The sequence below is a fragment of the Mytilus edulis genome, chromosome 13, assembly GCF_963676685.1.
Source record: "Mytilus edulis chromosome 13, xbMytEdul2.2, whole genome shotgun sequence".
Classification (NCBI taxonomy): domain Eukaryota; kingdom Metazoa; phylum Mollusca; class Bivalvia; order Mytilida; family Mytilidae; genus Mytilus; species Mytilus edulis.
The window spans coordinates 21534280-21550794 of record NC_092356.1 but is presented as its reverse complement, the minus strand read 5'-3'; the positions used below and the strand labels follow the sequence as shown (position 1 = coordinate 21550794).

The 16515-nt window shown below is 30.4% G+C and overlaps 1 protein-coding gene across 1 annotated transcript; it reads left to right on the top strand.

The window, feature by feature from the left end:
- Positions 1 to 6606: 6606 nt before the first annotated feature.
- On the top strand, positions 6607 to 16261 carry LOC139501442 (uncharacterized). Its single transcript, XM_071290520.1, has 5 exons — positions 6607 to 6704; positions 7495 to 8198; positions 9034 to 9124; positions 11820 to 11843; positions 12643 to 16261. Exons 2-5 carry the CDS (start codon positions 7509 to 7511, stop codon positions 15231 to 15233), a joined length of 3396 nt encoding a protein of 1131 aa, XP_071146621.1. The 5' UTR covers positions 6607 to 6704; positions 7495 to 7508; the 3' UTR covers positions 15234 to 16261.
- Positions 16262 to 16515: the final 254 nt, after the last annotated feature.

The following is a 16515-nucleotide window of genomic DNA, read 5'->3' as shown; positions in this document are numbered from 1 at the left end:
GAGATTACATGTATTACAATTAAAACAATCTCGAGGTTTACCATAACAAAACATGCCCTTTGACGTATTAAGATAATGGTAAGCATCTTGTTTACGCAACCACGCCTTAGAAATTCGATAGAAACTGTTATTTTTGATACTATTCTGGCCTTCCTAGTTTAGTGTTTGATGATGGTGTATGTTTTATTGCAAATTGTTCAGTTTGTCGAACTTTCGAAGTTGAAGAGGCATCTTGTAACAAAAACAACCCAAATATTATCATGATTGTGATGATTAACTATGATTTCAAATAGTCTGAATGACAGAATTTTTACTCTTACGTATTTTGAGATATTTGTCAAAAAAACAATTGTAGACCTCCCATATGTACACTGTTAATGGGAAATGTATGAAACGTATTTAAAATGTACAACTCTTAATAAGTACAATATTCTTTTGAGTCTTTACGATTTTACAAGTTTTTTGTTTCCTTTTGCTTTTATTCTTGGATAATCATATATAATTCTTAGTAGAAGTTTCATATTATGTTCGAATCGAGACCAACAAAAGACATACAGATAACACAAAAACTTAGTTTTTGTTATTGTATCATGAAGAAAAAATGTGGTATGATTGTTAATAAAAAAAAACTATCCACATGAGACCAAATGTCATAGAAGTTTGCAACCATAGGATACCATTTGGCCTTCAACAATTATCAAAAGTCATATAACGTTGTCATCTATAATGGTTACACAATGTTTTCTGTTTACAGTGGGATTTAGATGGAACTTAACAAGGTAATGATCGTAGTATACAACCTTTAAGATTGAATAGCGGTCTCAATAGAAAAGACGGTTGTTTTAATTTATTTTTTAAATATTTAAATACCATAAACCCCATCTTTGCGTTTGAATATGATGATATTCATGTTTTCATTGTACACGGATGACCCACTTGCAATATTATTTGCTATGTTTATTTAACCGAAATTGTGGTCAAAACTCTCATTTTGACTTCAAATTTATCAAAAACTACCTTGACCAAAATCTTTAACAGACGAACGAACAGAAGGACGAACGAACAAACGCACAGACCGAAAAAAATACCCCTTTGTAGAGCAGACTTGGGGTAATTGTAATTGTAATCGTTAATCAGCTGTAATTGATTACAATTTTTCAAGTAATCATTATAATCATTAATCAGCAAAAAATCTGATTACATGTAATTTAATTTAATCAATTACTTTTCAAAATGACCTGTAATCCTGATTACATTTTGATTACATTCTGATTACAATGAAAAAAATCTTGAACTGTTTTTATGGTCAATAAACTATAAGAATCTTTTTGTTATTCTTATTTAATAAATAACTAACCAGTTAAGATAGTTTGGTTTACTTTATCAAGCATGCATTTGTGTACTTCAGTAAAAAATAATCTGTTACAATATTAAAAAGTCATCATTAGCCTAAGAAGGTCTTAGTAAAAGATATTGTACATATATTCACAATTTAAAGATGTACATATATTCACAATTTAAAGATGTACATATATATATTTGATAAAAAAAAAAACAGTAATATTTAAGCAATATTATACTTTTGTTTAACCCTGAATTATAATCTTTTGTTAATATTGTGATTATTGTCAACTTTGAATTGACAGGTAGGAAACTAATTAAGGTTTGTTTTTATTGCAATTTTCAATTGAGTATAGCTGTAGGACAATGTATATTATAAAAGATTAATCAGGCATGTGAAAAAACCTACAGAAGATGAAAATTTATCTAATTAGCACCAACTAAATTAAAAGTTGGACAAATATCTTGTTTAAAATAAGCAAATTTTTGTATGTACTTGGACTGGGCATGTAAATTGCATCGACTTATAGTACTTGTATTTTGTTTACAATTTGTTTAAACAATTCTATTAAATTTTTACATATTTTTTACCTGGTAACTTTATTTCATCCATATTTTAAAAACTGCACCTTGAAATACATATAAAGTCTGGAAGAGGTCAGAAGACTAACAGCAAACTCTTTATAAAGCCATATTCAATTGAAGTCAAAATAATTCAGATATCAATGATGATAAAGTGTAATGGGTGACACAATGTTCATGTATGTCTGTAGTGAACTTTTGTGGTTTATTAAATAGATGAAGTTATCATTTTAAAATATATAAAACAAAATCCTTTCTTAAAAGAACTATAGTTATATTAAACGTTAATGCATTCACATCATTCAAAATGTTTTTTTTTAATTCATTGTAATCAGATGTAATCATGATTACTTTGCCAATGTAATCATTAATTTAATCAGACACTTTGAGCAATGGTGTAATCATTAATTTAATTTAATCGTACAAATGACAAAGTAATTGTAATTTAATCGATTACATTGAAAGTAATCGGACCCATCTCTGTTGTAGAGCAAAAAAACGAACATTAGATATAAAATAACAATTTTAAACATTAGCCAAAATAGTAAAGTCGATTGACTATAAATATTAAGGAATGCATAGAACAGTGAGTTTGCTTTTAGAAACAGTGAGCATTTGCTGATAGGTATTAGTAAGTCCTATTGTTCTAGTAACTTTTTGCGTCTTCTGTAATACAGATATCGTAGAATTTCCATGTTGTCAGAACAAACTCTTATCAATCTTCTGTTGCTAGTCCAGCGATGTAAAAACTTGTAAGGATCAGGTACTATAAAATACTTGTTTAAACTCTGTCCAATATGGGAATCTTTTTGTTAGTTAACTTTAGTTTTGTATTTTCAGTAACTTTTCTAGCCTTTTTTTTCTTTTTTTTTTTAATTTACATATTCAACACTCATTTATTAGAAAAGGTCACAATAAGCTGGTTTTCGAAATAACTTTTGTGGGTCTTATATAAGAAGCTGTCTCATTGGTTCGTTACTACGTGTCGTCTAACACCACATAAGTATGATTTGTCCTGATATAACAATAAGTAATTTAAACAAAAGCAGTCCCTATAGAAACTGAATTCATAAAAACAATTATTATTTTTATTGACCAAAAACTAGATGTTCTCTGCTTTTGTATCAGCATTTACTAAAAATCAGATGTGGCATCATCTAAGTGTCGTCTGCAAATTGAAAAAAAAAAACAGAAAATAATTTTTAAATCTAAAAAAAATAAATATCGACTCTAGTGCGTTCTCAGAAAAAAAATATTGGGGTCAGGACAACAATAAAATAGACATACTTGAACTTGACTGTACAAATGAATTTTGATTGCCTCATAGTAATTTATTAATCTTTTTATATTAACAAAACCGTATCAACGACGAAACACATCACCTTTTGAAGAGTATTTTGGTAGAATTCAATATGTTAAATGTTAAGATATGTAATTTATGATGAGAACAATATTTTTCATAGTTAACATTCTCAGTAAATAGATTTGTAAGTCAATATCTTGGAAAACCATAGTTGTCCAGTAGAAAATATGTAAGCATTGTATTTTAGGAATTGTCACCTAGAATGAATAGAGTTATCTTTCTTTGTACTATTTATTTGTATTTGTATTGCAGGGTCATTAATTCAAAAAAAGAAATTATATTATATCACAATAAAACAAATCCATTGATCCTGGTTACAGATCTTCTCGAATATGCGCATTTAATACTGGTGTTTAAAAAAGTTATTCTAAGGACAAATATATTACAGTTTATTGTTTCTTTGTTATATTATCTACTCTTTTTGAAGTGAGAACTTTGTCCAAGTTTTTACAATTTCATATATTTCTGAATATCTCACCAGTATCTTTTAATCATACTCGCGACGCCACCAAGGTCTGTCATGATGATGCCAGTGTCCATGCCCACAAACCCACCATGGTCTTCTATTCCATCCACCTCCATGGTAACCTTGGGCTGATACTAATAGACAATGTATGTGTATATATTTTTCACATCAGAAACAAGACAAAACACAAAATATTCCAATCAAAAATTATTTGAATCGACATTAATTTTTTTTTTTAAATAATATTGTTTGTCAATATAAGTTCAAAGCTTCAAAACGTGTATAATAAACATGCATTTGAATCTTTTGTGCACATACATTTGATGAGTACAAACAGTGCAACACCACTTTATGTATGCTATTTATCAGCAAGACTGACTACTGAACCTATTATAAAGTCCACCAGTTGCGGTATAGACCCTGTGTTTGAATAGAAAATGAAAACTTTTTTTAAATGTCATGCATTTCTATATTCACCGTTATAGTTGCAGATGGGGTTTTTTCTCGGACAAAACAATTATTCTTGATAGATTATAAAAACATAAGAATATTTTTTGAAAATATTAAGTCTTTGATAATAATAGTACTTACCTTCTTTCGGCACACATGCCGCAATTATAACCATACAAATAACAAGAAAAGCTAACGTTTTGAACAGTATTGCCATTATACAATCGTAGTATGATGTGTGACTTCAAAACTGTTTATCTCACAAATATATATACCATAACAGACACATACGATAGCGGTATGTTTGTGTCCAATGTGTTTACATTTGTTTTTCTTGTACATGATACAAGTTAATTGGGAAATATTGTTTACCTCTTTAAAATTGATGACACTGGAGTTTTATATAGAATCACATTGCATGTTTTATTACATATACATTTTACATGGACATGAACGAGAATATGACTTTCATTTCAAAATACATTTGAGAAAGCTGTGTTGCGTTTGTCTAAGCAGTTTCGATAATTTTAACACATGTACGACGTTTCAAAATACTATTGAACTCTATTGTCTGTTTCAAGACCATATTCATAATTATATGTCTATAAGTTTTCCTGGTATGAGATTGAACATTTTTCAACTGTTCATTCTTACTTACCATATATATTTTACTAGCTAAAATACAATCTTCCGAAAATTTTGAACAATAGCACACCATTCCAACGTACAATGGGAATATCTAGAAATAGCTACATTCTTTAATCACTATTGATGTTGAAAACGCTATGTATAGCAACTTCCATATAAACACATATACCATAATAAATTTAGGAGAACGCAAATAGCTGCGCAAAGGAGGCACGACCGTTTCGAGCAATCGTTGCCAAAGTTGCTTAACTTTTTGTGATTAATTTTGAAAACTAAAAGTACATCATTTAAGTCATACTGTGGTTATTGAGGCTAAGGTATTTTCTTGTGTCTTTAGGGAAGTGTTAAAATAATCGAAATAAATGCTTCTTTGTGTTATGAATAACAACTAGCCTTTGATTTAAGTAACTGTTTCCATCAAAAAGGTCTCAATTTCTGTCACTGTATAATAACAAGGATTTCAATTAATACATGTCTTTCACTTAAATACCAAATCAAAACTATAAATAGTTTTCAAAGGTACAAGGATTATAATTAAGTACACCAGATGCGCATTTCGTCTACATAAGACTCATCAGTGACGCTCACATCAAAATATTTATAAAGCCAAACAAGTGCAAAGTTGAAGAGCAATGAGGATCCAAAATTCCAAAAAAGTTGTGCCAAATACAGCTAAGGTAATCTATGCCTGGGATAAGAAAATCCTTAGTTTTTCGAAAAATTCATAGTTTTGTAAACAGGAAATTTATTAAAATGACCACATTATTGATATTCATGTCGAAGTGTTGACACCGAAGTGTTGACTATTTGGCTGGTGATACCCTCGGGGACGAAACGTCCACCAGCAGTGGCAACGACCCAGTGGTGTAAACTCGATAAATCGATAAACTTAAGTACATAGTGAACATGAAGTTTGTTCCAAGCTGGGTTGCAAGTTGATATTTATCATGGAAACGATAAAAAAAAATCATCATTTTTTTAGGTCAAAGTGAGAAAAGGGATAGAAAGCTATCCATATTTCAGATAGACCGGAATAGATGTGCATGTTCATTTCAAGAACACATGGTCGATGATTGTATTCATTAATTGTTAATATATAAACATATTGACACAAATAAAGAACAGAAAAACATATCTTATTAATTTAATATTTATGTACAGCCTTTTTTTTTTTGTCATTACAAAAATTCCCTTTACATTATACAGTGTATTTATATGTAAAAAGTAAGTCTCATCAAGCTGTTGTCTACATTCGAGGGTAAAATGCACACGGAGATAGCTCAATAGAAAATTTAATTAAAAAACAGCTCTTATTTGCTAACGCCGTTCTTTATTTGGCTTTAATAATCTTTTTGATTCAAGCATTCTAGTGAGTCATAGACTATTGTGGGTCGAATCCTTCTTCACATTATTGTGTAGGGAAAAACAATTAAAGAACACAAACAAGTCTTCAGCTAATGGAATACATATATTTAAACTCTCGGGTATTTAACACAACAATTATAAAGCATATATATATGAAGAAATGTAATAATATATCAAATGTACGTTGTTGTAATTCAGCACTTTTAAAGGAAACACTTTCATTTCATATCGATTATTGCTTATCCTTTGTTTTAAATACAACAGCTTGTAAAAATCTAAATAGCTTGAGCATGGCAGTCCTATTTAATTAATTATTAATATTTGAATTGCTTACTTATTGTTCTTATGACAAAAGAGAATTTTCAAATGCAGCGAGTTGTGAAATTGCGTCAATGAAACACAAGCACTCGGAACACGTGATATCTACATATTTCGACAGAAATGAAATAAGTGGTCACTTATGACAAAAAAGGGAATACAGATAAACAGGTAAAAGGTAAAGTCTTTACTATTTTGAATTAAGCATTTTATAGACTTGGTATTTACGAAAATATATCGGGTTTGTTAAAGACAGTTGTTCTGTATCTTGTGTATCCTTATCTTTTTTCTTTAAAATAACTCCATAATAACAGGTCTACATAGAACGTAACATATGCAAAGTACCCTAAATGCAAATCGGTAACTATTTACACTCAAAATGGATTGGAATGTATAATAACAAACTAACGAGAGTTTTCTTTTGTAGATTTGTTTCATTTATTTTTGTGTAACTATTTCTAATTAATATTCCCTTTCGTTTTGTATTTTAAAATCAACTAAAATCACCGACTTGCAGTCGATTAACAATTGGAATGTGTATCATCAAACGTGTGTATTGTTTGTAGCGTACGTTATTCCACTTTACATATTTGAATTACCATATTGGGTTTCTATTTTATTTTTAAGAAAAATGTCTTATAATATAGGCTTACTTAACAAATATGACCACATGTAATAAAATCATTTTACTTATATAATAATTGATCTTTTCAACAAAAGCAGTATAAACAATATTAATAAGGACAATAATGTGTCCATAGTACACGGATGTCCCACTCGCACTATCATTTTCTATGTTCAGTGGACAGTAAAATTTGGGTCAAAACTCTAATTTGGCATTACAATTAAGAATATCATATCATTGGTAACATGTGTACAATGCAGTAGTCGTATTATTTATATCAAATGTTTCAAGCTGATCAATGCGGATTGCTAGTAATTCGTATTATTTTCTTATTAGGCTGAGCTTTCATTATGACTCAAAAAGAACGAGAGAATTTTTACAGAATTGCAACCGTAATAGTCGATCATGGAACGGAATCACTATCAGCAGTTTTGGACAATGATTTATCAACCACTTCTATTACCTTTGAAGATTTCATTAACATACATCACCATGAATTATATCACCTTTGTTACAATAGAATCCCTTGTTGTCAGTGTACTGGTGGACGGCTTGTACAGGCAAATCCAAATAGGATTATGTATCCAAGACAGTTGGATGTACTGCTCGACAAAAGCGGACTAACCATGCTTGGACACAATCCAAATTTATCTACGACGCCTCAACATTGTTGTCGTCCTGCCAAAAAATATTTGGCAATTGCTAATCTTGACATCACCTTACTACGCTGCTTGTTGGTGAACTTTGCAAATAACTGCCAAACAAATTCTACCCTAAAGCAAGATGTAGAAGATCTTGTTAAATATAGAAACACACTGTATGGCCATGCACAAGAAGCAAAATGTTCAGATTCTGAATACGCAAAGTACAAAACTGATGTAGAAGGAGTAATTCTACGTATTGCTCGATTCTGTAATATTGAGAATGGTATGAGACAAAAATTGAATGATGCTTCTCAGAGACCTTTGGACGGGACTATTCTCAAGAAATACCAAATTACATTGCTTGAGCAGAGTTTACACGAAAATCACATTGAAGAGGTATCAGTAAAAATTAATCTGTTATATCTACTTTAAATCGTCCAATCAATTGCAAATGAATGCCAAAAGCTGAATAAATATACCATATCAGATGGTGAACTCATTCGAAAGAGAGGCTAAATAAACTATAAAGGGACATTCAAACTCATAAGGTGAAATTGAAATGACAACACGATGGCAAAAATAGAAAAGATCGAAAGATAAACAACAGCATACAAAACAGAAGATTAATTTCAAAATATTTTTAAATCAGTCAAAAAAATATCTACTTACATGTATTTATGTTTTTATTAATTATCAGGTACCCTATACGCCACAATAGCCATTCGATGTTCCATACTTATAAAAACACTGAAGCAACGTATTATTGGCTGACTTATTCACTCATGTTACTATCATAGCGCTTTTCTTTTCGGATAATTTGGTGTTTATGGCAGTAATTTCCGTTTCTGTTATTTACTCACAGCTGATAAAGATCACGAACGAAAATTTGACATATTGTGTAGAATATTCGCGTCTATGTGTTTTCATCTTACTGTCGAATATATCTTCTTCTTCAGTTTTGCTTTACAGTTACCTTTTATGGAAACACGATTTCTAATCGAAATGCTTGTGTATATAAATCAAATTGCGTCATAATTCAGGCAGCTTTTCCCCCGTTTCTATTGTTTTAAAAGATCGTGCAGTCACCAATTAATGCTTAAGTCAAATTCATCTGGACTTTTTAATAGTTGTATCATTGGCAATCACAACAAATCATTTCCTTATTTCGTATAAGAATATCCGTTGTCAACATAGATACAATAAGATAAATAATTTGTTGATTGCATTTTAGAAAATTGATGACTTACAACAACAACTGGTCGTTCAAGATGCAAAATTAAATTGTCGAATTGACACTATCGAAGGAAAAGTAAATGAAGTGGGTAGGTACATATTTGAAGTTAAGGTAAAACGAGTAGGTCAAGTAAGACCCCTTTTAGGCCCCAAAATATAACAGTTTTACAAATTTGTAAGCATGTAAACTTTTAGCTATTTATTGGAACGTAGAATACTAATGTTAAATAAATATGGGTTGTTTTTTTTACAATACATTGCACATATATCGGGTACTTGCATCATTAAGTTATGCTAAATTACTGAAATCTTCACAATAATTTTAGCATTTGACTTGAATTTTTGACGGTTTCCGTCTTAAATGGAAGTGACCGCATTTGTGTTCATTCTTAATATTTACATGCAAGTTGTATTTGATGATAAGTATGGGCCGGCACTAAGCCGGTCCATTATATGATATGGGTTTTAGATTGTCACATGAGATTCTGCGGATCTATATTTCTATTTTCTGCGGTATATGAAATAAATACATTTTTTTTATAAATTTTGATATAAGAAGATGTCAAATATTTATTACAAGGATTGTTCATTTATTATGCACAGAACGCGTGACCCGGATTTGGGGATTTACCAAGCCAGGTTATTTTTAGAAATGAAAACTCAAGGTACCAAGTTCTTACAAGAACTCGTCTTCGGAACATGGTAAATGATTGATAGTTTGAGGTTTTTTTTTTATCAAAATATTTGTTGTATATTCTATTATGATTATTATATATATATAGTTTTCATCATTTAGAAAAAATAATCATAATAAAGATTGATATCTTTACTTTCAACGTAACGATCTCGGAAGTTTTTATAGATAACATATTTCTACAACTGAAAGTGATTTCAAACCTCTCATATATTCACTTGGTGTTTGTTAATACTATGCCGTTTTACTGCAACCAAACAGATTGAAATGAAAACATTTTTTTAAGGATTTGTCAGTTGTGACGAATAGAGCAATTTTCTATACTGTCTGAAGCTTTCTGATTTTAACTTGTATGTAGCAGTTTTTTAATCTGTAGTATACATGGTATACCCAATAAAAATATGAAGGGATATTGAGTAAATGTACACGAGACAAAATTAATATCAATACGTGGTAAAACCAAAATATGGAAAGTTTGTATTGTTTTTGTTCATATTCATGAGGCATTCAACGATGATCAGTATTTCTCATAGTAGGTTCAAGTTGGTCCTTCTTACCGGTTGAGCAGAATTATTGGTTAAATATCTTCATTCCTGTATTTTTGACTGTTTGTTGCTACTTTTTAATTTCACTAAAACCGAATAGAAGTGAAACCATTATGTTTAGGGTTTCCCAACCTTTACCGAGAGGTATATTTTGACATTTGTTTGCTTATAGATTTTTATATGTTTTTGTCAAACGAAATTGGGAAAGGGATAAAGAGTTTCATTTGTCAGTCACAAAGTTAAAGTTCGTCTATCTGTGGAAGTATAAGTCATAGTTCTTGAGATTTTGTTCATAGATGCGTCTTGAATAATCATGGGGTCCTGATAAAAGTAAGATAATCTTGACCAACATTGCACAAAGGCGCTAATGATTAATGTTTGCGTTAGAGTCCATATCTGAGAGAAAGATATTTTGTCAGTAGATGCGTCTGTTATAGATAGAATCGAGGGTCCTAAAAAATATGTCATCTTGACATAAAATTCATGGATGAGTAAATGAGGTGAAAGGCTGTGTTTAAGTCCGTATCTGAGATGAGGAATACACATATTTTGTCAGTAGATGCAACTTTGATATGTCACGAGTTTCAAAATCAAGTCTTGGAAATGAATAACATGATATTCCATTTCATTAACTGCACTTAAATGATATTCGATGTCATCAACTGCACAATTAAGTTTTCAGCATCATCATAACTAATAGGATTGAACCAACTAAAGTCATCTCAATATACAGATTGTTTATACAATACTTTGCACCAAAAACCTCAATATTTCCGGCCCAAATATGTGGAGCCTGCACCTATTAACTATCTTGTACATAACATATAGGCGGAGAGTGAACACGGATGCAGTCCCTTTCATTTTTGACAAAAACCATTTGAAATGTGACATATTATGGCATATTTGAAAGATTTTGCATATAAAGCTTGAATTTGAGCGTCATTAATGACTAAATCGGTTCCAATCTTTCACATGAACTACTTGAATCGACGTGAGTAGACACGAAATGTGGTATATGAGTCTAAATTAAAAATGTGTTCATGCTTTGCCAAAACGTAGTATATATTGATATATGTTCAAAAATATAATAAAAAATGTTGGTCACCGCACATTTTCTTAATCTACAGGTGTGACAAAATGACACATTTTGTATGGATTATACAGGGGAATACATCATTATGTGATTAGAAGCTAAACTAACTGATAGAATTGTAAAATAAAATACAAGAAGATAGCTTGAAGAGAAAATTATCACCATGCGGGTTTTTTTTCCTGCAAAAATACAAAATAGCAAAATACCATGTAGATTTCTTCAGAAAATGCACTACTTCAAAGTTACCTCCCCTTAAAATGTCCGACAAATGAATGTCTTATGCACATCTCAATGTTGTTATTTGGTAGATTTATAGCACTTTTTAATTAATTTTTGAATCCAAGGGGCCAAATAAGAAGCACAGTAATAAATCTCCAATTAAATCTGTTGTTTTGATGTACAACCAATTTCTACATTATAACATTATCCTATAAATCATTATATTTTCTCAGGATACAGGAAAACCAATATAATAGGTAAGTTTTGTTCAAAAAATTATATTTGTGAGGATGAAAATCACTGTTAAACTTAACTTAATACTGCAGCTTATCGATACTTTATTTTTACTTATAAGAAAATAAGGAGATGTGGTAGGAATACCCATTAGACTACTAAAGTTATTGTAGAAATACTGACATTTGATAAAAAAGAAGAAAAAAAAGGAAAAAGAAGTATAAATTGTAATTCAAATTTTAGTATTATACACTCGTGAGCAGTTTATGAAAATCAATTTTATTTACAAAATTAGCTTGAATTTTTAACTGATAAAAATTATGTATTCGTTTCAACTCTATAGTTAACACAAGTATAGTTATTTTTTTTATAAACAGCTGTTTAGGAATATTTCTAAATTATGCATACGTATTGTATTTGAATACTAAAATTGTTGACAGAAAATTGCCAACTTCAAAATACTTTTAATGTTGTGTTTTTTTATTCTTCAGTCTTTTTGTTTATGTATAATTGAACTTAAGTAATGAATGTTGGTTTTTTTCTCGATATTACCTATTTTTCTATCACAAGTATCGCGGAGTTGTATAATACCTAAAAATATGTTCACAATTATGTACAATTAGAAAAAAACCCACAATAGCATGTACTATTTCAACAATATCCCTTTATGTGCTTTTGACTTCATTAAAAAAAATATCCAATATGTATAATCAAACAGCGTAAAAGCTTCTTATAATTGATTGTGAATTGCATATCATGTATTATATACCGCATAACGATAAATTCAAATTGTAATATTTTAAGTCGTTTTCGTACTTTCAGCACAAACGAAAGCTCGCTTATTGGAACACTCTAAAGATGTCACGTATGCTATAACCGAAGATGTAAAAATATGCTACGAAATTCTTGAAAAATACAAGATACTGGTGATGTTTGCAAAAGCAGGAGGTGGCAAGTCTAAAACAAGTCTTCAGATAGCTATGAAGTACCAAGAATATATGTTTACACCAATGATTTTTGTAAACGATGAAATAACGCAAAATAGAGATCTTATTAATTTTAATGATCAAACTATTGTAATAGTAGAAGATCTATTTGGTAGGTCGAACATTAATTTCAACGAAGATCTACATAGGGGCATACTTGATGTACTATATGCATGTATCAAACGCGAATCATGTAAATCAAAATTAATAATAACTATACGAGGTGATGACGAAACTAATAGAAATTTAATTGAAAAGCACAAAATTTTCGAAAAAGATGTTTTAATTAATATTGATACAATACGACAATGGGGCTGCCGTGCAAAGATTTTGTCAAACCATATGAAAAAACACGACATTTCTTTGTGTAAATGTAAGCAGGTGAATTATTCTCCAATTTTCAATTTACCACCCGTGGCAATTGAACGATGCATTGCAGAAGTTGTTGAAACAAACGAGAACGCAATACAGCTATGTGTTTCATTGTTTAATGATATATGTTCTGGTAAATATGAAATGCAAATTGGTTTTCCACAAGCATGCCATTTGTTTTGTAGCAACAAAAACTTAACAAAACAGGGAAGTTTCTATTTTACTCATGCATCCAAATCATTAGTAAATGAAATAATGGATTTTAAAATAAAAGGTTTTGATAATAAGCTAGTGCAATACCAATATTGTGTCTTAGTATATGCTGCAATGAAAAACTCAATTGATGTAGATTATATTGATGAAACGTGTTTTAAAAACATATTATCATACTTTGAAGATAGTCATACGATTAAAATGTCTTTATTGAGAGAAGCTGTCCGTACATTAGAAGGCACATACTTCACAAAAAAGTCTTCAATATCAGATCGAAGCCAACCCAAGAGATTAAAGTTTTCTGATGTCTACATTCTTCAGCACTACACCATCCAAGAGGCGATATTAGTATCATATGGCGATGACGTCGATGTTTTGTCATTCTGTGAATTTGGTTTCTTGCTCGAATACATTAGGCCTAAAGGATACAAAGATCCGCTAAGTGACCATGCTGTTTTTCTTTTCATTGATTATCAAACACTTACAAACAAACTTATTAGCATGCTTTCCGGTGATGATAAAATGTGTACAGACGTTGGGTTTTATTTACAAACTGTGGCTTTGGAACATAGACGCGACGAAATAATTCAGTTTTTCTTCCAAAATATAGAGGATGTTACACCAAAAGTTTACGCATGTCTTGTAAATGGTTTAACAAGTTTTGGAAATAATTCAGATTTTGTTAAGTTTCATCCAAAGATATGTAAAGATGTCATGATACATTTCGGATTGACAGCTTTTTTTTCTTTCTGCAGACCAAAGGGATGTACAGACAATAATTCAAACTTTATAGAAATCGAAACTAATTTGTTGATAAACGCACTTTATTCTGTAATTGCTTTTGGCAAACTGGGTGAAAATTGCCAAGAAGCAACAGAGGACATGAAAGATTTTCATCTATTTTTTACTGATACTGAATTTGTCAACAGTAGATGTGCAGTAGGAAATTACATATATGAAAATCTCATTGAAAAAGATTTTCTCGACATTGTAGAAAAGTTATTTACATGTCTAATAAAAAATGCTCAGAAAATCAGTGTGATTCATGCTAAGGAATTTTTAGATGGACTTTTAAACAAAGGAAAGCGATCAAGTATTGTATCTCAATTTAAAGAATTTTTTGAAGCATTCCTATTCAAATATGGCAGTATTCCAACAATTTTAGAATTGTGTTTACCATCAACTTCCACTATGTCAAGTCCGAATATAATAAAAGTCGCCGACAGGTTTCTTATAGGTAAGCTCTGTGCTTATCTAGAATCGGTATGCGGAGTGAAGCTTGTTTTAAAATGTGCACAACCAGCAATTCATAGAGAAAATGGAGCATATTGTGTTTACTGGGATAACGATTACTTTGATATGAGGTATATTTGTCTCATTGCAGAATTTTGTTTAGAACACGGTTTTAGATCAAACAATTGCGAATTCGTCCGAACACTGTATGATCAGTTAGTATCACACAAAGAAGAAAAAAGTGAGGATGAAGAACGTATAAATGATAATTCTGTAATCAGTTTAGAAGACGGGAAGAAAGAGGATGCAGATGATGAAAATTATGCTAATTATACAAAAGTAGTCGATGAACTAGAAGAAGATGAAAATATTTTGAGGACTGGCTCGGTCAAAACAATTTACAGCGAAAATACTGATTACCCATTTAGAAAGACCTACAGTCGTCTGCACAAGTTTTTGTCTCATTCTAGGGACTATGGTTTTACTGGTAATATAACAAAATGTAAATGCATGGCAATATTCCGACGGAAATTTGCGTCTCTTTTATACTCCATAACTCCTGATCAGGAATTGTCCGATTCCGATGATTTTGATGAATATGTTGGATAACTGTTAATTAAGCTACGTGATTAATGTTTGTGTGCCAAACTAAATAGCTATTTGCGTAATTTTAAATTATTCCAATATGCATTCCGTTAGACTTTTCAGCGTTAAAACAATAAATTTAAATTGTTCTTGTTTTAAAAATGATTAAAGCAATTATTTATAAACCGATCTCACCTCAGTGTAATTCAAAACGTCTGTACGCTTTTCGTTTCTTTTCTACTGCCACATGTAACATTCATGACTTGATCAGCCTGTTATCTTTGATTGGTGTTTTTTTACCACTGAGTCACTACCACTGCTGGTACGTTTCATAGCCAAAATATCACCATCCCTTTGGTTATCATGTTGACATGAATTCGCCAATAGGCAAATTTTGATCTTAAACGGTCATTATTGCCTTTTTAACTATTTCGATTCGAGCGTCACTGATGATGATTCTTTAGACAAAACGCCCGGCTGGGGTACGAAATCGCAATCCTGGTATATATGACAAGTTTATTTGATCTTTGTAGCTCTTTCAGATCAGAACAGTTCTGAGTTCACGGCATGGATAAAATTTTGAAAATTGACTGAAATACTGAAGAGGATTAAAATTTTATTGTAACGATTTTCAGATGATGTTAAGATTAAATGATGATAATATTATTATGTTTATTTTTTGTAAATGGTTTTACCGTTTATATCTACAATTATATCAAACAAAAAGGTGTGTGTGTCCAAAGGCATAGTTTGCCTGGAAGCAATTTGGCTCATACCATTGTAAACTCGTACCACTGGAAACCATTTAAAATATATAAAATTGAGAATGGAAATGGGGAAAATATATGCATTGATTTTGAAAATCTTTCTAAAATATTAATTGATTTTCCTCAATTTTATACAAAGATACCTTTAGACACATCACTATAAATTTCATGCATCAATTGCAAGCCTTTATTAAAGGCTCTACTTTTTCGTATATTGGTGTAAAATGTATATACTAGTATTATTTGAAAGAATGTGAGATTGAAAAAAAAGAGATATTCATGTTTGAAGATATTTCATGAGATTAAAGTCACTGTTCAATTACATCACCTGCCATCCTTAATTGTTGTTACCAGAACTTTAATTTTACCAATAATGCAATTTAATAACCATAGCACATAGCAGATATGAATTGTTCACACATGTTGTAAATGTATATAATAAAATTATCTTGTCTTGTCTAGTCTTGAATTATTCAAATACCGGTGAACGAAGATAAGCGAACAACATCAAATTTACAGTAAGAAGAGACAGAACATTG

What these genes read in the sequence shown, in the direction of transcription:
- LOC139501442 (XM_071290520.1), top strand. Translation starts at nt 7,509, where the DNA reads ATGACTCAAAAAGAACGAGAGAATTTTTACAGAATTGCAACCGTAATA. An exon ending in ACGAAAATCACATTGAAGAG is followed by an intron (nt 8,199 to 9,033) that starts GTATCAGTAAAA and finishes ATTGCATTTTAG; the next exon opens with AAAATTGATGACTTACAACA. An exon ending in AGGAAAAGTAAATGAAGTGG is followed by an intron (nt 9,125 to 11,819) that starts GTAGGTACATAT and finishes ATATTTTCTCAG; the next exon opens with GATACAGGAAAACCAATATA.